We start from the raw sequence: 26,033 nt of genomic DNA, 5'->3' as shown, positions 1-26,033 counted from the left end.
GAGCACCTGAACTTACTTTCTGGAAAACAGACACTCAATGCAATAATCCCAAGGAAGACATTGGATTATCTTCCGATGGAATTTTTCACACTGTGAGGGTCTCACACTTACGTCAGTTTTTGGAGTTTGCACCTTGGATTTCTCAGCTCATAACAGAGTTTCTTCATTGAAAAAGCGTTAAGCTTGCTGTTACTGAAGTCCAGCTCAGTCAGATTCCCATTGGAAAACACGGAGCAAACATCCTGCCACTGACGTATCTTGGAATGTGGCCTTGTCCTTTATGAGGGAGGCAAAGAAGGGTTACTAGAGTAAGTGATCTTCAACCAACACCCAGAGTGTGGTCTACTGGAGATGCAAACAGACCCAGTGAAAGTGCAGGAATTTACTGGAGTTCAGGGCAGGAAAATCGTGACCCCCGGAAGTATAGCTCTCAAAGTCCCAGATGGTTTATTCCAATGATCCTCAACCACTCTTTTCAGAGGAAGGCAACCATGTAAGTGAGGTGAGGTGGCCATTGGATACTCCTTACGAGTTCAGACTTTAAGTCAAAAGGACCTAGGATAAATTCAGAGCTGTGTCACCTATGATATGATTTAATCTCTGTGCTCCAATTTTATCTCTCTCAATGTAGATAATAAAACTTACCCTAATAGAATTTTGTGATTAAAAAAAGGGGGTGCCTGGGTGGCTTGGTTGGTTAAAAATCTCTTTAAATTTATTTTTTAAGGCTTACATCCAAGTTAGCATATAGTGCAACAATGATTTCAGGAGTAGATTCCTTAATGCTCCTTACTTATTTAGCCCATCCCCCTCCTCCCCCAACCCCTCCAGTAACCCTGTTTGTTCTCCATATTTAACTCTCTTGTGTTTTGTCACCATCTGTTTTTATATTATTTTTGCTTCCCTTCCCTTGTGTTCATCTGTTCTTTGTCTTAAAGTCCTCATATGAGTGAAGGCATACGATATGTGTCTTTCTCTAATTTCGCTTAGCATAATACCCTCCAGTTCCATCCACGTAGCATAGGACTCTTCATTTTGGCTCAGGCCATGATCTCCCAGTTTGTGAGTGAGAGCCCCATGTGGGGCTTTGCACTGACAGCACAGAGCCTGCTTGGGATGGATGGTCTCTTCCGCTCTCTCAAAAATAAACTTTAAAAAAAAATCTAAAAAAAAAAAAAGGTTCATGTGATATTTAGAACTTAGAATAATTGGAATTCTAACTCTTTACTCTTTTCTTACTGCAGTAGGCTCTCAATGTTTATAAGAGTAAAAGAGCATTCAAGTCATGAATTAAACTTTTTATCTTAGATGAAGCAAGTAAAAACAAAGAACACGTTATAGCACCTGAAGGATATAAAGTTCTACACGCGGAGCCCAGAATTATTACAGCGTTGGTTAGAGTAGTTGTTCCAACCTTAGTGTATTTGTATTTGTATGTGTACATGTGCCCGTGTATTCGTGTTTAACATCCCGGTTAATTCTGATCTACAATTAAAAACCACTGAGGAAAGACAAAAAGAAGCTGTGCTGTAGGGAAGCACAGACTAACCTTGACACCAGAAGGTATGTTTGGTCAACCATAACCACTGACAACACAACACCACATCCCCAGTTTTTCATGGAAGAACTTGGACAGAGCCTGGAAAGAAGAAATCTGGGAGGGGAAACAGTCTTGCATTACTCACTCCAGAGTTTCCAAGTTGAAAGTCAGTTCCGTCTGAGGGATAGCACTGCTGACAGAAAGCCTTAGCTTACTTAGCCTTTGACAGTGTTTTAGGCAAAACGAAGACACTTGGAGTTGTAGACTCCCAAAGATATCGACGTCAGCTTCAAGGAGATGACTCAAAATCTGCCTTACAAAGTTTTCCTCCTGAGTCTCGTATAAGCACTCAAAGAAGTGTAGGAATTCAAAACAGCTGGAGACGAGGTCATAGCTTTCTAATTCATCTGCCCATTCTAGTAATTCATCCGTTGTCCTATGACTCATTTTACAATGCAAAGTATCTTCCAGTTCTTCTGCGAGGTTTCTTTTTAAAAGGCCAAAGAAAAACAGAGCCATCTGGTTCCAGTAGAAGTTTGTGTCAGCCAAAGCATCGTTCAGAAGCGCCTTCATCTCCTGGTGCTTTGGAGGACCACCAATGGATCCTCTCATCCCCCTGAGCACGTAGAACATGGCTCCCAAAAACACCTGGAAACTCTGGTGAGTGAAAGTAACACAATCTTCACAGTCACTGACCTTTCGAAGAATATTTAACCTGAGGAGAGAACCAATGACAGGTGCTTCCAGGTGCCTGTGTTTGAGGTCCTTCTTTGCAAATGTGAACTTCCAAAACCACATCCCCTCTGCAGCCAGAGAGCACAGGGCTCTCCATTGATCTGGCCAGCTCTGGTCTGACAAACTCACCTCTGCTGTGGCGAGCAAGCTGGAGAAAAAGTAGACGTACAGGCTGGTGGTGGTCTGGGTGCTTAGCTGGAAGTGAGGATTTCTCGCCATTTGCCGCTTCAGGCAGGAACACACGGTCCAGCACACCATGGGGGCGGAGCAGAAGTGAAAGAGAGATTCATTCTTTCTTACCCAATGCAAGATTTTCTTAGCTTTGTTTTGGTCACCAAAGTACCTGGTGAAATATTCCTCCCGGTCTCCTTCTGTGAACCCTACGATTTGTACAAACCACGGATTCAGTAACAACTTTTTAAGATCGTTGGTTCTATACTCCTTGGTCGTGATCAGTAAGGTAGCCAGGGGAACCAACTCTTTCTTCAACAAGTAGAATAGGATTCTGTTGACTGGGAGTTGCTGGTACCAGTCTTTACATGGTGGACTCTCGTCCAAAGTGGAGGGCACGTCCATTTCTTCAAAGCCATCGATGACAAACAGGAGGCTCTCGGGGCGACTCATGAGGGCTTCAATGGGGGCCTGGGAGTCAGGCCAGTCCCAGGAAAGCAGGCCAGCTAATGTGGTATCCTTCATGTCTCTAACTTTATGGCAGCTGATAAAGAAAACATAGGAGAATCTCTGATGAAAGAGAAAGCCCTCTGCCCAATGCAGCACAACCTTCATTGCCAGGGTGGTCTTCCCGACCCCTGCTAGACCCTCTAAGACAATCGTCTGTGGCTGGGCTCCAGTCCTGTTGGGATACAGGAGGCTCTTCAGTCCTTCATGTTCCTTTTCAGTCACATTGCGCAGGTATATATGGTCTTCAGGCCAAGGGATGTTGTCCCACATCGTCAGTATTTTAGCCTTCATTCTCTCTCTGTATCTTCTTCTGTGGTCTAAAAACAGAGAAGTGAGGCAAAACACAACACAATAATGGTCAGGAGGAGGTTCAGCCTCAGGAATACTAAGTCCTTATATAAAGCCTTGAACAAGACAAACAAGTTCTGCCTTTGAGACTCTAACTTTTGGAGGGGGGCCATGTGGTGATCGAGAGGAAACAAGGCAGAAGTAAATAGTTTAAGGATATACACACACAAAAAACAAAAAACAAACAAACAAACAAACAAACAAAAAAAAAAACACAAGAGGACACAAGAGAGACTGAGAATGCCCTCTGAGGTGGGGAAGGGATCTGCAGAGGCTTCTGGATGAGAGTGAGTGCCATAATTGTGAGAAGCCACCAGTCCAAGATGTAGAAGGAGAGGTTGCCAGGCAGAGTGAAAAGCTACTGCAAACACCTTCAGACAGGAAGAACATTCTAGAACACAGCAAGAGGCCCAATAGGTGAGCTCGACTCTTGGGAGGGGCTGGTCATGAGTATCTTCATTCTAAAGGCCCAGAGATTGTCTACATTTTTCAAAGGTCACTGTTGTTTGGAGAGGGGATTATGGTGCAAGAAACCCACTTATGAAGCTACTTCGATTGTCTAAGTGAAAGTCGGCAGGTTTGGTCAAACATACCCATTGATAACCTAACAGCAACAACAGGTCTCTGGTTCCCTGTGGAAGCACTTGGCACAGCCTGTGAAGAACTAAAGCATATGTATATAAAATGAATGGGGCGGGGTGGGGGGGGCACCTGGGTGGCTCAGTTGGTTGAGCACCACACTTCAGGTCAGGTCATGATCTCACAGTTTGTGAGTTCGAGTCCCGTGTCAGGCTCTGTGCTGACAGCTCAGAGCCTAGAGCCTGCTTTGGATTCTGTGTCTCCCTCTCTCTCTCTCTGCCCCTCCCCTGCTTACACTCCATGTCTCTCTCTCTCTAAAATAAACGTTTAAAAAAATTAAAAAATAAAATAAAATGAATGGATCCAGGGTATATCTGGAGAGTAGAGCCAACAGCATTACCAATGGATTTCTCACATGGGGGTGGGGACTGCTAAGGAAAATAGTTGTACCTGCATTCTATGTTTGTGGCTTAATTAGCTCAGTGGAGGAAGATTCCATTTACTACATGCACACACATGTTCCTGGTGGAAAGAACACAGAGTAGGAATACCAAAGACCCACCTTCACATTTTCTTCAAGATTTAGAATACTTAGGACTGCGATGCTCTGTGGACACTCCACTTCTTTGAACCTCGGTTCCCTTGTGTAGGAGTTCAAAATAAGCAGTAAAGAATGGAAAAACATTTTTCTTTCATCCATCAGAAGGGAAAGGTCATCTTCCAGAGGTAGGGCAGAGAGAGAGAATCCCAAGCAGGCTCCACACTGTCAGTGCAGAGCCCAATGCAGGGCTGGAACTCATGAACTGTGAGATCATGACCTGAGCTGAGATCGAGACTGATGCTTACCCGACTGAGGCACCCAGGTGCCCCATAAACACATAATTTCTAAGTTGGTTACCTTTGTAGAATTGGTTATATAGGAAAAAATTTAGAATATTAAGCACTCTGTACCATTTATATTTGTTTGTATAACCACTTTACTCAAACCAGAAAACAAATCTAGGAACCAAAAACTTCCCCAAAAGTTGTAAAAAATATATTTTAAAAGATATTACATCTATTTTATTTAAGTTTATTTGTTTTGAGAGAGAGAGAGAGAGAGAGAGAGAGAGAGAGAATCCCAAGCAGGCTCCACACCACCAGCACAGAGCCAGATGTGGGGCTCGAACTCACAAAACATGAGATCACAACCTGAGCCAAAGTCAAGAGCCGGATGCTTAACAAACTAAGCCACCCAAGCATCCCGTATTACATCTATTTTAAAAAGACGCCAATAAGGGGAAATAGAGTTAAGAGTTTTGACATTAAAAATATTGATGGAGCACCTGGGCGGCTCAGTCAGTTGAGCATCTGACTTCAGCTCAGGTCATGATCTCCAGGTTCATAAGCTCGAGCCCCACATTAGGCTCTGTGCTGACAGTGCAGAGCCTGCTTCAGGTCCTCTGTCCTCCTCTCTCTTCCTCTCCCCTGCTTGTGCTCAAAAATAAATAAAACATTAAAAAAATATTATTGATGAAATAGATTTCATGGAAGGTATGATAGAAAGTTGAAGTAATCTTTCAGATGATTTTAACAAGAGCAAAGATAGTTGCTTGAGATTAAAATGTTACATTTGGAGGATGGGCAAAATAGGTAAAGAAGTGGGGGATATAACAGGCAGAGCACAGGGAATAAAGTCAATGGTAATAGCGATGTATTCGGACAGATGGTAGCTACACTTGTGAACACAGCATAATGTATAAACTTGTCGAATCACTACGTTGTACATCTGAAACTCATGTAACATTGTGCGTCAACTACATTTAATTTAAAAAACAGTAAAATAAGTTTTGTTTTAAAAAGTTACAATCTAAAGGTTACTCCCAGGAAACACAACACCTAATTAGAGTTTCAGAAAAAGAACAGAGAAGGAACAACTAATGCCAAAGAGCTAACTCAAGAATATTTGAGAGAAGAGGGGCGCCTGGGTGGCTCAGTCGGTTGGGTGTCCAACTTCGGCTCAGGTCATGTTCTCACAGTCCGTGAGTTCGAGCCCCACGTCGGGCTCTGTGCTGACAGCTCAGAGCCTGGAGCCAGTTTCAGATTCTGCGTCTCCCTCTCTCTCTGCCCCTCCCCTATTCATGCTCTGTCTCTGTCTCAAAAATAAATAAACGTTAAAAAAAAAAAAGAATATTTGAGAGAAGAGCACAGGTTTTTTTACATTTACATGTCCTGCTTGGTATCCAATCCAATTAAGGGGATAAGAACCCAAAACCTAGTTACCCCATGACATTTCAGAACACAGGGGTGGAGGACCCCCTAAGCTTTCACAGTGTAAAAGATAGGTCATATACAAACAATGTAAAAAAAAAATCAAGATTTATCAACAGTGGACACTAGAGGACATTGGAACACCAGAAACACAGAGAGAAAGGCTCTTGAACTGGACAATTACACCCAAGCAATTCATCAAGTAGCGTACTAGAGAAATTTCCAATCAGGCAAACTCTCAAAGATATTACCTCATACGGACTTTTCTAAGTTATTATAAAAAGGGTCCCCTGGAATAGCGATGAGAAAGACAGATGTGGAACCCAGGGAAAAGGGGATGGCACCTTTTGAGAATAGAAAATGGAAACGGAGATTAAATGAAGTCCCAGGATGGGAGGTAGGTGCTAGCGGATACAGACTAGGGAAAGATGGACAGCTTCGGGAATTGTCTAGAAATGGTGATGACGGAGCTGATGGGTTCCTTGTTACATCCGATTGCATTATACTCCCCAAAGAATTTGGGGATGATTATAATAATTGCATGGAAAGTTTAAAAAGGAATTATTAACTCAAACAAAAACAGGAAATGGTTCTCTCCAAAAGCTATGTGTAATGGGATGAACCGTGTCTCTCCCCCCGCGTGCGCTCTCTCTCTCTCTCTCTCACTCACACACACACACACACAGCTATGTCTACATCCTAATCCCTAGAACCTATGTGGCAAATGTGATTAAGAACCTTGAGGGGTGCCTGGGTGGCTCAGTCGATTAAGCGTCCGACTTTGGCTCAGGTCATGATCTCACGGTCCATGAGTTCAAGCCCCGCATCGAGCTCTGTGCTGACAGCTTGGAGCCTGGAGCCTGCTTTGGATTCTGTGTCTCCCTCTCTCTCTGACCCTCCCCTGTTCATGCTCTGTCTCTGTCTCAAAAATAAATAAATATTAAAAAAAGAAGAACAACTTTGAGGGGAGGAATTTATCCTGGATGGCCCTAAATGCAATCAAATGTATTCTCACAAGAGACAGAGAGATTTGTGACACAAAAGAGGAAGTGGCCATGTGCCCACAGAGACAGAGATTGGTGGGATGCAGCCCCAAGCCCAGGAATGCCACCAGAAGCTGGATAAACAAAGATGGATGGTCCCCTCAAGCCCCAGGGTACCCCAAGGTGCCCTGGTGACACCTTGATTTTGGACTAATCCAGAACTGTGAGGGAGTTAACTTCCGTTACTTAAGCCACCCAGTTTGTGAAAATTTATTACGGCAACTCTGGAAAACAAATACAGCACATGATCCTGATGGATTATGTGGCTCAGCATTGGTTTATATCCCCAACACTGAAAATCTTTTCCTCCACAAAAATAAGTAATTGGAGAAGGGAGATATTTACCTACCATGATAATTGATTGAAAAACTAAGAGGTTGCAGTGTATGTTAATCCCGTTTGAGCAGAGAAATAGTGAAAGTGGTGACGCAGAGTGGCAGAGGGTGGCTTCTACAGAATAGAACTCAAGCGATGTGCAAAAGGTTGATGTTTCTCATTACAAGTTTTAAGTTTCCAAGATTCTTTCTGAATCATATACTAGTACATCTGTTTGGTAAAACCTAGCCTGTTCCTTGACTGTGTATATTACTTTTTCAACATGAAAGTCTCCCACAATCAATGGGTACAAAAAAAACAAAACAAAACAAAACAAAACACAGTTACCTATTAATGAAAAGTCCAGAAACAGACACTGGTATCTAAGAACTGGAGAGCGGAGTCAGAGAAGTTATCCAGTTTATGCTAACTTATCATTCAATCAACAGCAGTGGGGGCGCCTGGGTGGTTCAGTTGGTTGAGCGTCCAACCCTTGATCTCACTTCAGGTCATGATCTTATGGTTCATGACATCAAACCCGCATCAGATTCCGTGCTGACAGTGTAGAACCTGTGTGGGATTCTCCCCCCTCTCTCTCTCTGCCCGTCCCCTGCTCATGCACACTCTCTTTCTCTCAAAATATATAAACAAACATGAGGGGGGAAAAAGCAGTAGTGGAAGACTAGGTCGGGAGGGATGAATTACTCACATGCTGTAAAGTGATGAACAATTGAGAGGTGGTGGCAATTATAGACCCAGTAAAATGGATGCCCCATCAAGCAATTTGTCCATCATCACCACCAAGTAGCATACAAACCTTTTTCTTCTTCTGGCACCTCTGGTTCTTCTTGGCTTGGATCTTGGGATCCCTGTGTCTGTGCTATCTCTGCAACAAACAGTGATGGTGGGATATTGAGATACCCAGGCTGTAAATGACCAGTGACAGATGCTCTCTCCACAGGACCAACTGGTAAGCCTGGGACTGAAAAGACCAAAGGAATCTCATCCTCCAGCTCCATCCACTCAAGTACTTTGGACGCAGCCATCCCCACACCCACATGGATCACTACCTCTCGCGAGTTTTTGCTCAAATTTTAGCTCAACAGTGCTGGACAGTCCTGATTAGTACTGCAACTGATCTCTACAGCCCACACCCGCGGCTCTCCTCATTCACCTTTCTCTCTTCCAATTTCATTTGTCAACTCCTAACATGCCATGTGGTGTACATATTTCTCATATTCAGAACCTCTCTCCCCACCTCCCCCACTGGAGGGACACAGGGGGCTAGCCTCTGTTCACCGATTTATCCCAAGTATGTAGAACAAGACCCAGCACAGAAAAGCCACTCCAATATTTCTGGATACCAGAGTACTACAGAAATAAAAGTACCAAGGGGTGCCTGGCTGGCTCAGTCAGTAGAGCATGTGACTCTTAATCTCAGCCCCACATTGGGCATGGAAACTACTTTAAAAAAAAAAAGAATTCTATTGTTTTCAAATATTAAAAATGTAGGGGCACCTGGTGGCTCAGTCAGTTAAGCATCTGAGTTTGGCTCAGGTCATGATCTTGCAGTTCATGAGTTCAAGCCCCACATAGGGCTCTGTGCTGACAGCTCAGAGCCTGGATCCTGCTTCAGATTCTGTGTCTCCCGTTCTCTCTGCCCCTCCCCTGCTCACACTCTCTCTCAAAAATAAACATTAAAAAATGTAATATAAACTGGTATCCTGACTGCTTCTATGTACGATCATTAACTATACCAAATTCTTAAAAGCTTTCGATTGATTAAATATTGTTAAGAAAAAAACACACAAAGAATCGGGTTTTAACCTAAACCTCCCTCCATGGGTTTCACAAAACCACTCTGAATGCCCCATTCCTCATGAGCTAAAGGGCCCTTCTGTGTCTAAGTCACACAGTAGTAATTCAGATTCCATTGCCCGGTGCTTAGTTATGAGCCAATGCCCTGAAAAGGATGTGGCTCTAAAGAGAACATGGGTCTAATTTTTATAATTCCACTGGCTGTCAAGGTTTTCAGGACTTGGTCTGGGTAGCCAGCTGGGTCCTGGCTTCCTCTTCATGCTCCCATGTTGCTTTGAAGAACTACGACCCATCACTCTCCACCAAGGAGGTCTTGGCCAAAAAAATCCCAGTTCTGTGGAGCCCCATAGAGCCTGCCTGTAGGGTCTGTCCAGGGTTAGACCAGTTCTCCTAGCAACAGGAACCTGAATTTGAATCTCATGGAGCATAGCTCAGTAGTCTAAGATCATCCCTCACCACTGGCTCCATTTATCTGTACACCAACTACATGACATATTGCCCTTCTTCTCTTGCACATAAACCCAGTGATGGAATCCTTGTAGGTTATAGCTTTGCTGCCACAATCTATATTTTGACACATTAAATTCAAGGCTCTAGATCTTGCTGGGGCCACCTGTCAAAAGAGGCAGGCTGTTCCAAGAAAACAGCCTAGAATTTGAGTCCAATTCCTTTGTATAAAGAACACACACACACACACACACACACACACACACACACACACACACACACATTTGACTTCCTTTTGTCTCTCTAGGAAAGCCTGTTGTACTACAGATTCACCTACCCAAAATCTGTTGAGATAATCTTGGGTAGGACAGAAGGGATGTTCAGGGAGAGGGCAAAGATATTCCTGGTTCTGATACTGCCCATCCAGCATCGTCCTCAAAACTAGGACCTAGGGGCACCTGGGTGGCTCAGTCCATTAAGCGGCCGATTTGGGCTCAGGTCATGATTTTGCGGTCCATGAGTTCGAGCCCCACGTCCGGCTCTGTGCTGACAGCTCAGAGCCTGAAGCCTGTTTCGGATTCTGTGTCTCCCTCTCTCTGACCCTCCCCCATTCATGCTCTGTCTCTGTCTCAAAAATAAATAAACGTTAAAAAAATTAAAAAAAAAAAAAAACTAGGACCTGGAATCTAGAAAAAACTACCCCAAAGATAAGCAGATGTGGGAGAACTTTCTCTGAGCCCAGTGACTTCTAAGAATTTCATCCTAGAAACTCAGAGGTGGGTACAGTTGGCCTGGTTTTCTCTTTATATATATTTTTAAATATAAATTTTTTTGTCAAATTGGTTTCCATACAACACCCAATGTTCCTCCCAATAAGTGCCCTCCTCCATGCCCATCACCCACCCTCCCCTCCCTCCCACTCCCCATCAACCCTCAGTTTATTCTCAGTTTTTAAGAGTCTCTTATGGTTTGGCTGTCTCCCTCTCTAACTTTTTTTTCCCTTCCCCTCCCCCATGGTCTTCTGTTAAGGATCCACGTAGATCTACCCTATGACCCAGCAACAGCACGGCAAGTAATTTACCCAAGGGATACAGGAGTGCTGATGCATAGGGGCACTTGTGCCCCAATGTTTACAGCATCACTTTCAACAATAGCCAAATTATGGAAAGAGCCTAAATGTCCATCAACTGATGAATGGATAAAGAAATTGTGGTTTATATACACAGTGGAGTACTACGTGGCAATAAGAATGAAATATGGCCCTTTGTAGCAACATGATGGAACTGGAGAGTGTTATGCTAAGTGAAATAAGTCATACAGAGAAAGACAGATGCCATATGTTTTCACTCTTATGTGGGGTCTGGTTTTCAAGAAGAGAGAACAGGGGCCCAGTGGTAACTAATTTGCCCAGGGTTATAGTTGCTTACGTGAACCAGTCTTTGAATCCAGGCAATCTGACTCTAGAACCTGAGCTTCTAAACCCAGGGCCCCCAAAAGACAGGACACGTGTGTGTGCCCGTCAACACAGATGCATTCACATACTCCTAGTCCACAGCATCGTTCAAGCACAGAGACCTTGTTATGCCATAGTTCCTAGAAGAGGGAGCCAAGGGGCAGTAGAAGCTATCCTGGCCCACAGGACCTTTCATTGTCTCCCACGTTGCTGGCTGTGGTCTAGGGCTTTTCCCTGCTGCAGACATATCCTCCACACCCCGTTGGAAGGCCAAGTGGGACCGAAAGAAGGACCAGGAAGAAGGGGCCCCTTCTTCATGCCAGGTCTGTCTCTACAGCCTTCACTCAGGACCAGTGACCAGAAAGGAGATCCTTCCTTTAAGGGTGTCCTCCTCTGTGCAAATGCCTCCCTCTGGGGTTGCCAGTCTACAACAGGATTTAAGGAGACGAGGTCCCATTCTCTAGCTCTCTGCTCAACACCTGCCTATTCTAGACAAGACTAAATGAGGGATTTTAAATGAAGGGGGAGGTGGGGGGAGGGGCAGGTATGGACAGGGAAACCTAGTCCCACCCCATCCTCCTGCTCACCGGAAGATACAGAGCCTGAATTTCCAGGCTCAGGATGTCCAATGCCAAAAGCTCAGAGACAGAAGACATCATGTTGCCAGCTCCCATCCCTACTCCTGAGAACCCATGCTCTCGTTGTGGGTCAAGAGAAGCAGTGTATGGTCAGGCACAGAGCCTCTGAGACCTGCTACCCGGGTTCAAGTCACCAGCTCTGTGACCTTGGGCAACTCACTTGAGCTCTGGGCCTGTTGCCTGTCTATAAAACTGGAATGACAGTTGTTACCACACTCCTTAGAAGGAAGCCCTAAGTACAAATTCACAGGAGTAATTGGGGTCAATGCCTGGCTCATAACGAGTACTGGCAAACGTCAGGATTATTTTTTTTTAATGTTTAGAGAGGGAGAGAGAGAGGAAGGAGGGTAGGGGCAGAGAGGGAGAGAAAGAGAATCCCAAGTAGGCTTCATGCTGTCAGCAAAGAGTCCAATGTGGGGCTCGATCCCACCAACCAGGAGATCATGAGCTGAGCCAAGATCAAGAGTCAGACGGACACCCAACTGACTGAGTGCCCCAGGCACCCCAGGAATCTTGGTTTGTTTTTTGTTTTGTTTTGTTTTTTACAGGTCTCAGAGGCAGCCAGGTCTGCCATCAAGAGCTCTTAAGACTCACCACAGAGAGAAAACTGGATAAAAACCACACGGGTTTTTATGTTCATAGGACAATGGGATCAGGAATACATTCATTTAAAAAAAAAAGAAACAAACAAAAACAGCACAGTTTTACACTTGCTAACTGGTTATGAAACACATCACAACTATTATAAATACCGCATGATACAATGCCACACTAGGTAGCTAGCTAGCTACTGCAACACCACCATAAACACAGCATGCACTTGAGGGGTGGGGGAGCCTGACGTTTGCTTGCAGGTGTGGGAAGTGTTGTAGTTTGTGAGGTTTTGTGAAGTGGAAAGAGAGTGATCTGAAATCGGGCAGTAAGATGAAAAAAAATGAAATCTTGCCATTTGCAGCAATGGGGATGGAACTGGGGGGTATTATGCCGAGTGAAAGAAGTCAGGCAGAGAAAGATACCATATGTTTTCACTCATACGTGGATCCTGAGAAACCTAACAGAAGACCATGGAGGGAGAAAGTGGGGGGAAGTTACTGAGAGGGAGGGAGGCAAACCTTAAGAGACTTTCGGATACTGAGAACTGAGGGTTGATGGGAGTGGGGGAGAGGGGAAAGTGGGTGATGGGCATTGAGCAGAGCACCTGTTGGGAGGAGCACTGGGTGTTGTATGGAAACCAATTTGGCAATAAGTTGTATTTTTAAAAAATGAAATCGGGCAGTAAGCATTAGTCACATGCACCCAAAACTTGGGAAGCCAGTAGATACTTGAGGTGTGTATATGTGCATGTGCATTTGGTATATTGCTTCACAGCTCCACTCAACTTGGTGCGGTTTTTTGTTTCGTTTGCATGTACCTAGGGTTTTCCTTGCAGGAAAAAAAAATCTGCATACGCAAACATGAAATGCCTGTTATGCTCAAATCACTGCCTAATACTACAGCAGCATGGGAACAAATTTATATTTTGAAAAGAAGGCTTGCCACACGACTGCGTGTGCCTCTCACTTTCCTCTTTTTGCTTCGGATCATCAACTCCCGTTCCCTCCCAGGCTAGAGCTCCAAGTCTTTGTAGCTGTTATCCCTTTACCTGAAACTTTCATAGCCCAGCAGGGAGATTCTTTGTTATGGAATCGACTAGCACTTTGGCAGGACCCCATAAAAATCCAGCAGCTCCCAGGAGCAGCAGGTCGATGCCTGTCTGCCTCCCAGCCCCCATCTGTCCATCCTTCCTATGGACCCACTCACCATTCATCATCGCTCGAACTTCTGTACACTGTGAAGTCAGGTTCATGTTGTCAAAGATGCTGAGGGTCACTTCCCAGATCTGCCTTTCTGAAAAGTATTCACTCAACAGACACAACAGGTTAGTGGGATCGATGGCTTTCAAGTTTGCCCAGGGAATCTGCTGGAAGTTCCCAAGCAGCAGCTGTGAGGACTGGAGGCAGATCTTGAATTCCTCCAGCTGAGGCTGATCCAGGCCCATCAGGTAGGACAGAAGCTTATTATAGGAACCGTCGTCGACATAGATGTTCGCCGAGGAGCTCATCTTGCTGAACACGCAGGATTTCTAGCTCTGCCCAACAACTGTTACATCCACAGCACAAACAGGACCTGTAGAGAAGAAAGGGGGTTGAAACCTTAAGCCAGGACTTGCACCTCCTCCAAAACTCATCGACATGCTTACTCTATCTTCTCCCAGGAGCACTTCCTGCTATCTGTGTTTGTGTACTTCTCTAGCTCTCCTCTGTAAGACCGTGCATGCCCTCTGGACAGAGACGTTGTCTGTTCTTGGCTGCGTGACCAGTGCCTAGAGCAGCACCTGGCGCACGAGAAGGAATAAGCAATACCAAACACTTACTCCACACCGTGGTCGCTCACTCTCATTTCATTCTCTAAACCACCAGTGACACACAGGTACATCAATTAGCTCTATTTTAAAAGAGAAAGGAAATCTTTGAATTGCTGTAAAAAGGGGTGCCTGGGTGGCTCAGTCGGTTAAGCATCCGACTTCAGCTCAGATCATGATCTCATGGCTTGTGAATCCAAGCCCTGGTTCGGGCTCTGGGCTGACAGCTCAGAGCCTAGAGCCTGCTTTGGATTCTGTGTCTCCCTCTCTCTCTCTCTCTCTCTGCCCCCTCCCCCCTTGTGCTCTGTCTCAGTCTCTCAAAATTAAATAAACATTTTTTAAAAAACTAAAAATAAAATAAATTGCTGTGAAGAAAAGAAATATACCGCCCACCTAGATTCTATGTCTCATGAAAATGTCCTTTAAAAATGAAGGTAAAATACAGACTTAACTATAGAGAACACACTGATGGTCACCTGAAGGGAGGGGGTGAAGGATGAGGGAAATGAGTGATGGGGATGAAGGTGTGTACCTGTTGTGAGGAGTACCATGTGATGTATGAGGTGTTGAATCACTATATTGTGCACATGAAACTAACACTACACTGTATGTTACCTGTTATTTTAAAAATATTTTTGAGCGAGAGAAAGAAAACACACATGTGCATGGGGGAGGAGCAGAGAGAGAGGGAGACAGAAGATCTGAAGTGGGTTCTGCACTGAGAGCAGAGAGCCCAATGTGGGGCATGAAGCCTATTTAAAACACACACACACACACACACACTGGGACGCCTAGGTGGCTCAGATAGTCAAGTGTCCAACTTCAGTTCAGGTCATTATCTCACAGTTCATGGGTTCAAGACCTGCATTGGGGTCTGTGCTGCCAGCTCAGAACCTGGAGCCTTCTTCGGATTCTGTGTCTCCCTCTCTCTGCCCCCCCCCCCCCACTCACTCTCTCTCAAAAATGAATAAAAATTTAAAAAATTAAAAACAAAAAGTACCAAGAAGATAGAGCAAAACCCCAATGTGCTGGCAACTACAGAAACATACATGGGATAAATAGTGACTCAAGAAAACTATGTCAAACTGGATAAAAATAAAAGGCACATGACAAGTATCAGAGCACATAACATTTAAATTAATGTGAAAAAGTACAGCGTGCACACCCTAACCATAAGGAAACAAGTTTAATGATAACATTACCTAAATACATTAAAGGCAAAATTATCACTGAACGCAGAGGACATTTTATAATAGGACCAGTCCAGCAGGAAGATAGAGCAGGTCTAAATTTTTATGTACCTGATAATACAGGTTCAAATCCATAAAGCAAAAAGGGAAATAATTTGAGATTTCAACACAGATCTCCATCATAAGGGAATAGACAGGAAAAAAGCATAAGGTATAGAATATTTGAACATCATTAACCAACTTGACCTGATATGTATGTACAGAATACTGTCTCCAACAACTGCGGTAACAACATCCTGCTTTTACTAATAGAACACTTCAAGAGGCATCTCACAGAGGAAGTTATCCAAATGACCCATGAACAGGACTCATCAGATAATTAAATACACAATGAGATAATTCTAGACCCCAACTGGAGGAGCTAGAATGGTAAGGGCTGACTTCCAGTGTGGTCACTGACATGAAGCCAGGACACCCACGTAAAAAGATACAATCACTGTGGGGGCTGCCTGGGCGGCTCAGTCAGTTGAGTGTCTGACTCTTGATTTCAGCTCAGGTTTGTGGGATCGAGCCCCACAATGGGCTCTTTGCTTACAGTGTGGAACCTGGTTGGGATTCTCTCTCTGCTCCTCCCCTGCTCACACTTCCTCTTGCTCTCAAAATAAATAAACTTAAAAAAAAAAAAGAAAAACAAAAACAAAAGATACGGCCATTGTGTACAACTGCCTGGTGACATGTCCCTGAGCTACATGCACACAGGTTCTTCAATTCCCCTTCCAGGCGCGTGTCCTACAGACATGAACAAGAGTGTCTACAGAGGCTCTACTCGAGGATTATCACACACTTGGAAGGAACCAAATGTCCACCAATGTGGGAATGTGTTACATGCATACAATGTCATTCTGTACAGCAATACATAAAACCACACGCACCTCTCACAATTATTACATGGAGAAGGGAACAGGTAACAAAAAGGTACACGCTGCATAATAACTTTAATAGTTTTTTTGTTGTTGTTTTTTTGGGGGGTTGGGGTTTTTTTTGTTTGGATTGGTTGGGTTTTTTGTTTTTGTGGGGGGGGTTGGGGTTTTTTGTGGGTTTTTTTGTTTTGGGGGGATTTGGGAGGGTTTGAGGGGGTTTGGGTTTTTGAGATGGTTTGTTTTTTAATATTTATTTTTGAGAGAGAGACAGAGTGTGAGCAGGGGAGGAGCAGAGAAAGAAGGAGACACAGAATCTGAACCAGGCTCCAGGCCCTGAGCTGTCAGCACAGAGCCCGATGCGGGGCTCAAACTCATAAACCAGGAGATCATGACCTGAGCCCAAGTCGGACACTCAACTGACTGAGCCACCCAGGTGCCCCAAATGTTTATTTTTGAGACAGAGAGAGAGAGAGAGACAGAGACAGAGCACAAGTGGGGGGGGGGCAGAGATAGAGAGACACACAGAGTCCAAAGCAGGCTCTGAACTGTCAGCACAGAGCCCAAAGTGGGGCTTGAACTCACAGACCGTGAGATCATGACCTGAGCCGACTGAGCCACCCAGGTGCCCCACACTGCATAGTAGCTTTATATGAATCTCAGAAATCAGCTACCATGATAGACTTTAGAGTAATGGTTAGCTCCAGGGGAGCCTGGGAGGGGGCACTTGAGGGCATTCTAGGGTACTGGACATATTCAATGTCTTGAACAGGGAGAGGAGGCATTGCAGTATATGTAAAAGGCCTTAAGCTGCTCTAAGTGCAAATATGAATCAAGTTAAAAATTATTAATTGTCCTCATGTAAAAGGGGGAAAAGACTTTCGTCCTCCTCATTTTGTAAAAGGTTTTCTTCCTTGGTGCCCTGGGGTGGCTCAGTCGGTTGAGTGCCAGCTTCAACTCAGGTCATGATCTCATGGTCCATGGGTTTGAGTCCCACATTGGGCTTTGTGCTGACAACTCAGAGCCTGGAGCCTGCTTTGGATTCTGTGTCTCCCTCTCTCTGCCCCTCTCCTGCTCACACTCTGCCTCTGTCTCTCAAAAATAAACGTTGGGGAAAAAAAGCTAAAAAAAGGTTTTATTTCTTTGAGAGACCCCTTCCCCCTCGTGTGGGAGAGAGAGAGATAGACAGGTAGAGATAGAGAATCCCAAGCAGGCTCTGCGCTGTCCACACAAAGCCCAATGTGGGGCTCAAACTCATGAACCATGAGATCATGACCTGACCTGAAGCTGGATGCTCAGCCGACAGAGCCACCCAGACACCCCTCAGCAAATTTCAATTACGCACTACAGCGTTATTGACTAGAGTTACCATGTTTTACATTAGATCCTCAGACCTTACCTTAGAGCTAAAAGTTTTGCCTTCTCACCAACCTGTCCCTCCTTCCCCCATCCCCCAATCCCCTGCCACAAGGATGACCCTGGATAATGTTTTGCTCAGTGAAGTAAGCCAGACAGGAAAATACTGCATGGTGTCACTTATGGGTCATCTTAAATTAAACACACACACACACACACACACACACACACACACACACACACACAGAAACAGAAAGTAGACAAAAGGTTGCCCCTTCCTTAAGGGCATTTCTTTAGCAAACTTGTCATTGCAAATGTTTTCTCTTCCCCTTTGAGATACAAATCTTAAAAGTCTAAATTGTCTCTTGCTGGTGTTACTCTGAGCCATAAACACCAAGGAAGACAGCGCCCCTATCCCTCGGTCTCCAGGACACTTTAATTGAGGTCCTGGTTCCAAGCTGTGATTACCTGCTGGTCCCAGAGAAGCTACAAGTTTCATTACTTTTTTGGTGAAAGACAATTAGCTCATACAAATGGTCGCCCCAGTTACCAGGTAAACTTAGGATAAAATACAAGTATCAAATGTTGATGTCAGCTCCTGTACACATCCTCATACTTCAAGACAAGTTATTTATCTTGAGAACATGTATGTAACCGGCTGTATCCCCTGGGCTCTATAAAAAGGGCAAATTTTGTATCTGCCTTTGTATCCTCTTTCAGTGAATCACCTGTGATGCGCTTTGAATAAGCGTGAAGCCAGACCACAATAATACAATGTCTTTCTCTTCATTTTGTGCAGATGTGTTCTGGGTTGGCAGATTTTGTTTTTAATGGTTGCCCCAACACTGTACACTTGAGATGGTCTGTGCTTTATGTGGGTTACATTTCAACAAAGTACCAAAGAAACCCTCCACAAGATCCCTGTTAAAAACACACACACACACACACACACACACACACACACACACACACACACAAAGTCAGCAACAGCCTGTGCATGGGTCTCTGCCTTGCAGACTTACTTCAGTTGCCACCAGGTTGAATCATGTAAAGATTGCCAAGACTCCCACAATTTCATATCTACAAAGGTAGCAAGTCTGTAAGGTTTAATATTTGAGTGCCTAGTTTGTGTCAGTCACTGGAGGCAAGATGTAGTCATGGTGCAAGCTCTCAGGTCTCACGAGGGGGACCCCAAGCTTTCATCCTGCTCACCATTTTATTCCAAAAGTGCCCAACACATTGCAGGCACCCAAATATTTATTGAACAAATGGTTAATGCAAAGGTGGAACATATTCAACCAAGTCACTTGGACCAAAGAGTCAAGGAAAGTAGGAGGTTACCAGGGTAGGAGAATGTGGGGTGATGGTCTAATAGGTTCACATTTCATTTGGGGTGATGAATATTTAGGGGACCAACGGGGACAGTTGCACAACACTGTGAATGTACTACATACACTGAAATGTACACATTAAAATGATTAACTGGGGGCACCTGAGTGGCTCAGTCTGTTAAGTATCCAACTTCAGTTCAGGTCATGATCTCGTGGTTGATGAGTTCGAGCCCCGTGTTGGGCTCTGTGCTGACAGCTCAGAGCCTGAAGCCTGCTGCAGATTCTGTGTCTCCCTCTCTCTCTGCCCCTCCTCTGCTCATACTCTGTTGTCCCGCTCTCAAAAATAAACATTAAAAAATTAAAAATATCTTGAGGTTTATAGGCAATATTTATGACAAAGGGGGAAAAAAAAAGATAGATCTACCCTTACTCCCCTCAGAGCTTGGTCCAGCCAGGACACCGCTCATCTCAAATCCCAGGGAGCACTGAAACCAACAGAGAAGAGGCTTGGGGCTACTGGTCTGCTGACTTGCCTCTCCCGTAAGGAGCTCCTTCAGAACAGAGAGCTGTTAAAGCCCATCCCAGCAGTCCAGGTTCACAGGACTAGCACTGGAGGTGGTTGGGGGAAAAGAGAGAGAGGGAACATTGGGAAGGAGGGGGAAGCTCGTGGGGAAAAGCCCTAGGAGGCATTAACAGGGAGAATAAAGATCAAGAGGAGGTCTGAGCTTTGAATGGCATCAGACAATCATTAAACACCCACCAGAAGCCAGGCGAGGCGCTGCCCTAAGACTGGGGACACAGCCTTGGATGAGCAGATTGCACCCGTTTACGGTGAAGATGCATGTTTGCAAAGTCTTGGTCCGGTCCAGTTCTGTGCCAACTTGCTCATTAAACGTGTATCATTTGTTGTTAAGTACAGTCGTTATGTGCCATTAAGTCACTAGAAACACCGAATTAGCAAATGCTACACATTTCCTCCTACAGGAGATACAGGGTTAGCATCCTGTAAGCCTCTGGTCACACCATTTTTGCCAACCCATCAACACCTAACCTTGTTTTATGTGCCTCTCAGTTTAGGATGCCTTACTCAATACATATGGGTGGTTCATTTATACTGACCTCACAGCCGGTAGTACCATTACACCTGAAGGGGCCTCATCTAACGCAGGCGTTGCTCCGCAGGGTGCATCAGAGCCTTCTTGAGCTTAAGAACACTGAACAGCACTTCAGCAATACCCATGGAGGTCATATTAAATAGTCATGTTACCCCCCCCCCCCAAAAAAAAAAAGCACAAAATGCAAGAGACCTGACAAGAAGGCAGACCGCTGTCTTGTCAAACCCCAGCTGGGAACGTTTCTCCAATCTTTCACCGTTTTGCGCATGTCCAAGAATGACCAGGGAAAGCAAGGGAGGTAATGATTTGGGGGCGGGAACACGGAGATTAAAAAAAAAAACACACTTTAGCGAGTAGGTGAATTAACAAATACGGAATCCGCAAATAATGAGAACTGACGGTAATTAGTATTACAGTGTGCTGAGTCTGAGACAGAATCCTACAGGGCGCCATGAGATCACACAGCCAATACAACAGGCAAGCGAGAGAGGAAAGGGAATTGTGTGAGGCTTGAAGGGTCCACCAGATTGAATCACGGCGAGTGGAAGAAGACAGAGTTCTCCAACAACTATGGAATCTCCCTGTCTAGAAAGAGAGAAGCTTCAAATCAGAGGTCAGAGATGCAGCCCATTCCTGCTGCTGATGAAGAAAGCGTTAGCAGCAAACTCTGCCCAGCCCCGGTAAACCACCGTACTAGCCTCTGCTTCTGTAGATTTGACCCTTTTGGGTCCTGCTGACAAGTGGGATCATTCAGTGTTTGCCCTTCTGGGACTTCTACCTTCATTTAGCATAACGCCCCCCGGGTTCATCCACGTCGTCACAAATGGCAGGGTTTAGCCCTTCTCTTGTTTTGTTTTGTTTTGTTTTTTAAGACTGAGTAAAATTCTGTTGCATGTATATTCCACGTGTCAGTGGCGCAAGAATTAGTTCTAAAGGTCTGCTGTACCGCAAAATGCACAGTCAGCAGCAGTTTTGCCAAGAGGGTACATCTCACATTAAATGCTCTCAACTTGCAGGCACACACACACAGGACACCAACTTTTAGAGGTCATGGACAGATCTATTACCCCGGTAGTGATTATTCTGAGAGCGTATGCCTGTATCCACACTCATAAAATTGTATATATTTAATATTTGCAGGTTGTTTTTTTTTTTTTTTTTCATCAACTGTACCTTAGTGAAGCAGATCTTTATAAAGACCAGCGGGAGCCAAGAGGGGAAGGGACGCTAGAGAAGGAAAGGTTTGGAGCAACAGAGAAAGGGGACATCACTTACCTATCAGACTTCTAATCTCATGCAACTTCCCGGCCCCGAGTCAGGGAAGCTCAAACAAGTAGCCAGCTGTATTTCCTCCCCACTCTGTGATTGGCCCTCAGGCCCCTCCACAGCCTATCAGGTCTCTCTCCAAGCTCCTAGTTTATGGGGTCAAGATGCCACCCTGGACCCAGCTGCCACACATAATCTCTGACCCCCTTCCCTTCCAGGTGTAAATCATCACTAGCTGGGAAAGGGAGGCACAGGTGCGTTTCTAATTAAACACCATGCTCTCCTGGTGCGAACACAGTCTTCCACTCCAGCCAAGGCCATTGAGGTACCTCTCCCACCATCTGCAAGGTCGTGTAGAACAGTGAAAGAGGAAGAAGAGCCCATGAAGCCTTACAATAAAACCACAGAAGCAGCCACATCTGGAGACCATTTCCTCTCCTGGCGTCCAGAACACCTCCTGTGACACGATTCCATCCTCCATGCGAAGCCTTTTCCATTGAAGTCAGGAACAAGACAGGATAGTTTTAATGCCATGATTTAATATCGTTCTTGGAGGTATTAGCGGATTAAGTTAAAGATTTTAGCTAACTGTTTCAAATTACACTAGCAATTTTAAACTGGAAATCAGGAAGCACTTGGAGAAAGGTATAAGAACTAGAAAGGAACAGGCAAAACTGTATGTGCAGAGGACCTGATCGCATATCAGAAAACCTAAACAACTCAATGAGAAAGCTACCACCAACATGTATATTTATGTCATTTTCCTGCAGCCTCTGGCCCTGGGTCTGTCTTTGATGGGTCTTTTTTGATTGGGTCCTGGTGATACCAAGATCCTCCCTTTGCTTGGTACAATTACACTCCAGGTGGGGGTGGGGGTGGACAGGTGAACAAGATCATGGCATAAGTTGCTCTAGATTCTTGCAAATGGGAAACAACATATGAATGGACGGTCTAAGGTGTCAGCCCTCTCTGAGTCTGAGCTCTCCAAAACAATAACTTTCTAAAGTTTTTGTCCTTCCGAATTGAGGAGGTAGGGGAGTCTCTCCTCAAGTTGAAAGCACCTGCAGGGAACAAGCTGGGTAGCCCACTACCTGGGACAGACCAGGGATGCTAACTGCTTGCAAGGTGGTGCACTGCAGAACAATGATAATGCAGGAGCCTGGGAAGTGGGAGGAATGATGTTAATTCCCCTGATCCCCCACCCCCCCCCCCCTCAGAACCTATTAGGGTTGGGGGCAGGGCAGACCAAGAGCTTTTCTTTCTGCTTTGGGAGATGTATTTGACAGGAAGGAGCTAGGGAACCTATTTCCTTTTGGGGTGAGTGTCATCTTTTTTTTTTCCCTCTCCTGCCCCTATTTTCTGCATCATCTCACGTTCTTAGAGTTACAGGGACAGACACTTGAGCTCACCAAGTCCAGCTGGCGAGTATCAAAGATGTAAAGCAAAGCTAGAGATTCACCTTTGAAAATGACCAGTTCTGCTTCATTGATAAAAATCCTTACCAATCTCAGTAACCCAGTCTTCCTGCTCCTGAAGTAAAGTCCTAAATTCCCAGCCTTTCTTTCCCCAGCTCTCAGTATCTGAGAGCTGGCACAATGCTGAGCCTGAAGGAAATATCAATGGGTCTTTCGGGGCTCAGAGGTCCACAGCAGCCATTAGCTGATACAATTTTTCTAAAAAAATCGAGAAAGCTGTCATCACAAAGGAGAAAGAATGAGGCACAGAGAAGTACAAGAGGCAGCTAAGATTAAGGAATTCTTTGACACCACCTCTCCCCAAATATTCCTTATCGATAAAGATATTTGTCAGTTCAGCCACATGGCTCGGCGTATGGGGCTGGGAATGACGCATGGCTCCAATCGCTGGTTTCTGTCATGGCTTTGGCTGATTTTAGTTAACCCACGTAAATCTCCTTTTTCTCCTTTGTAAAATGGAGGAGACAGGATGTATGTGATAGACTGTGGTCACCATGCTGTGCACTAGATTCCCCAGAATGTATTCATCTTGTAAATGAAAGTTCGTTCCCTTTGACCAACGTCTCCCCATTTTCTCTAAGCCCAAACCCAGGCAACCCCCCTCCCATTCTATACTCTGGTTTTATGAGTTCAACACTCTAGATTCCACAGAGAAGTGAGATCATAATCTTTACCTTTCTGTTTCTGGTTTAATTTACTTAGTAGAATGTCCTCCAGATTCATTCATATTGTTGCAAATTGCAAATGGCAGGACTTCCTTCTTTTTAATGGTTGGATACTAATCCATTATGCATTTACCACATTTGCTTCATCCATTTGCCCATCCATAGGCACTTGGATTTTTTCCGTATCTTGGCAATAGCGAACATGTGGGTGCAAATAGGTCTTTGAGATACTGATTTCATTTTCTTTGGATGTATACCCACAAGTGGGATTGCTGGATCATAAAGTAGTTCTATTTTTAACTTTTTGAGGAGCTTCCATACTGTTCTCCACAGTGGCTGCATCAAGTTGACATTCTCACCAGCAGGGCACTGGGGTTCCCTTTTCTCCACCTCCTCACCAACCCATGCTGTCTTTTACCTTTCTGAGAATAATCATCTTCACAGGTGTGAGAGACTATCTCATGGTTTGTTAGCATTTCCCTAGTGAGTAGTGATGTTGAGCATCTTTTCACATACTTTTTGGCCATTGGTACATTTTTTTTTTGGAAAAAAATGTGTACTTAGATCCATTGCCCATTTTAATGGGGTTTTGGTTTTTGTTGTTGTTGCTGTTTGGTGGTTTGTTTTGGTTTTGGTATCTCGTTGTTGAGTTTTATGAGTTCTTTATATATTTTGGATATTAATCCTTATCTTCAAATATTTTCACCCATTCCATAGGCTGCCTTTTCTTTTTGTCAATTGTTTCCTTTGCTGCACAGAAGCTTTTGGGGTTGATATAGTCCCACTTGTTTATTTTTGTTTTGTTGCCTAGGCTTTTGGTGTTACACCCCAAAAATCATTGCCAAGATTAATGTTAAGGAGAATTTCTCATATGTTGTCTTCTCAGAGCTTTACAGTTTCAGGTAATACATTTACATCTTTGATCCATATAGAGTTAATTTTTGCATATGGTGTAAGAGAAGGGTCCAACTTCATTGTTTTGCATGTGGGTACCCAGTTTTCCCAACATTTATTGAAGGGATTATTCTTTCCCCATGGAATATTCTGGGCTCCATTTTCAATTATCAGTTGACCATATATGCATGGATTTATTTCTAGACTCTTGATTCTGTTCCATTGGTCTCTGTATCTGTTTTTACACGAGTACCATACTGTTTTGATTATATAGCTTTGTAATATGGCTTGAAATTGAGAAGTGTGATGCCTCCAACTTTGTTTTTCTTTGTCAAGAATGCATTAGCTATCCAGGGTATTTTGTGTGGCTCCACACAAATTTCAGGATTGCTTTTTCTATTTCTGTAGAAAATGCCATTGGAATTATAATAGGGATTGCAATGCATTTGGGCAGGGTGGACATTTAACAATATTAATTCTTCCAATCCAAGGGCATGGGATGTCCTTTCATGTATTTGTGTCTTCGATTGTTTTTTATCAATGTCATATAGTTTTCAGCATACAGATCTTGTACCTGTTGGATGAAATCTGTATCCACATATTTTATTCTTTATGATGCTATTGTTAACAGAATTGTTTATTGAATTTCTTTTCCAGGTATTTCATTCTTAATATATAGAAACACAACTTAGTTTTGTGTATTTGTTTTGTACTCTGCACCTTAACTCAATTTGTCTGTTAGTTCTAGTAGTTTTTCGGTGGAGTCTTCAGAATTTTCTATTTGTAAGATCATGTTGTCTGCAAACAGAGATAATTTTACTTCTTCCTCATTGGGATACCTTTTGCTTGCTTTTTCTTGCTCTTGGCTGGGACTTCCAGTACTATGTTGAACAGAAGTAGGAGAGTCAGCATTTTTGTCTTGTTCCTGATCTTAAAGGAGAAGCTTTTATCTTTTCATGGTGGCATGTGGTGTTAGCTGTGCCTTTTAATGTATGGCCTTTATTATGTTGAGGTAATCTCCATCCACGCCTAATTTGTTAAGAGTTTTTTAATTGGGAAATGATACTGAATCTTTCCGAATGCCTTTTCTGCATCTATTGGAATAATCATATGGGTTTTACACTTCATTCTGTGGATGTCTTTTATCACGTTTATTGATTTAGGTTGAACCTTTATTGCACCCTAGGGATAAATCCCCTTTGATCGTGGCATATGATCATTTTACGGTGATGTTAAATTCAATTTGCCATATTTTTGAGGATTTTTACATCTATGTTCATAAGATACTGGCCTGTAATTTTCTTGTGGTGTCCTTGTCTAGTTTAAGTAATAGGGTAATGCTGGTCTTGTAAAATGGGTTTGGAAGTGTTCCTTCCTCTTCAATTTTTGGAAGAATTTGAGATTGGTGTTAATTCTTCTTTCAGTGTTTGGTGGGATTCACCAGGGAGACCATCTGGTCCTGGGCTTTTCTTCTGGAGAAGGTTTTCAGTTGCTGATTCGACCTCCTTACTTGTTAATAATCTGTTCATATATTTTCTGTTTCTTTGTGATTCAATCTTGGTAGTTCGTATGTTTC

The 26,033-nt window shown here is 44.0% G+C and overlaps 1 protein-coding gene across 4 annotated transcripts in view; it reads right to left on the bottom strand.

Moving 5' to 3' along the window:
- NLRP13 (NLR family pyrin domain containing 13) overlaps positions 1 to 26,033 on the bottom strand; it is an 85,482-nt gene that overhangs the window by 11,845 nt on the left and 47,604 nt on the right. For all 4 annotated transcript variants that reach the window (XM_045441382.1, XM_045441381.1, XM_045441383.1 and 1 more), the window contains exons 2-5: positions 13,648 to 14,013; positions 8,309 to 8,377; positions 1,686 to 3,273; positions 112 to 276 (exon numbers count right to left, since the gene is read on the bottom strand). In XM_045441382.1, the coding sequence (XP_045297338.1) occupies positions 112 to 276; positions 1,686 to 3,273; positions 8,309 to 8,377; positions 13,648 to 13,948 (2,123 nt within the window). In that variant the 5' untranslated portion in view covers positions 13,949 to 14,013. The remainder of the gene's footprint in view (positions 1 to 111; positions 277 to 1,685; positions 3,274 to 8,308; positions 8,378 to 13,647; positions 14,014 to 26,033) is intronic.

This window comes from Leopardus geoffroyi, chromosome E2 (assembly GCF_018350155.1).
Source record: "Leopardus geoffroyi isolate Oge1 chromosome E2, O.geoffroyi_Oge1_pat1.0, whole genome shotgun sequence".
NCBI lineage: Eukaryota > Metazoa > Chordata > Mammalia > Carnivora > Felidae > Leopardus > Leopardus geoffroyi.
Note: the sequence above shows the minus strand (reverse complement) of the source record. Positions and strands in the feature narration are given on the sequence as shown.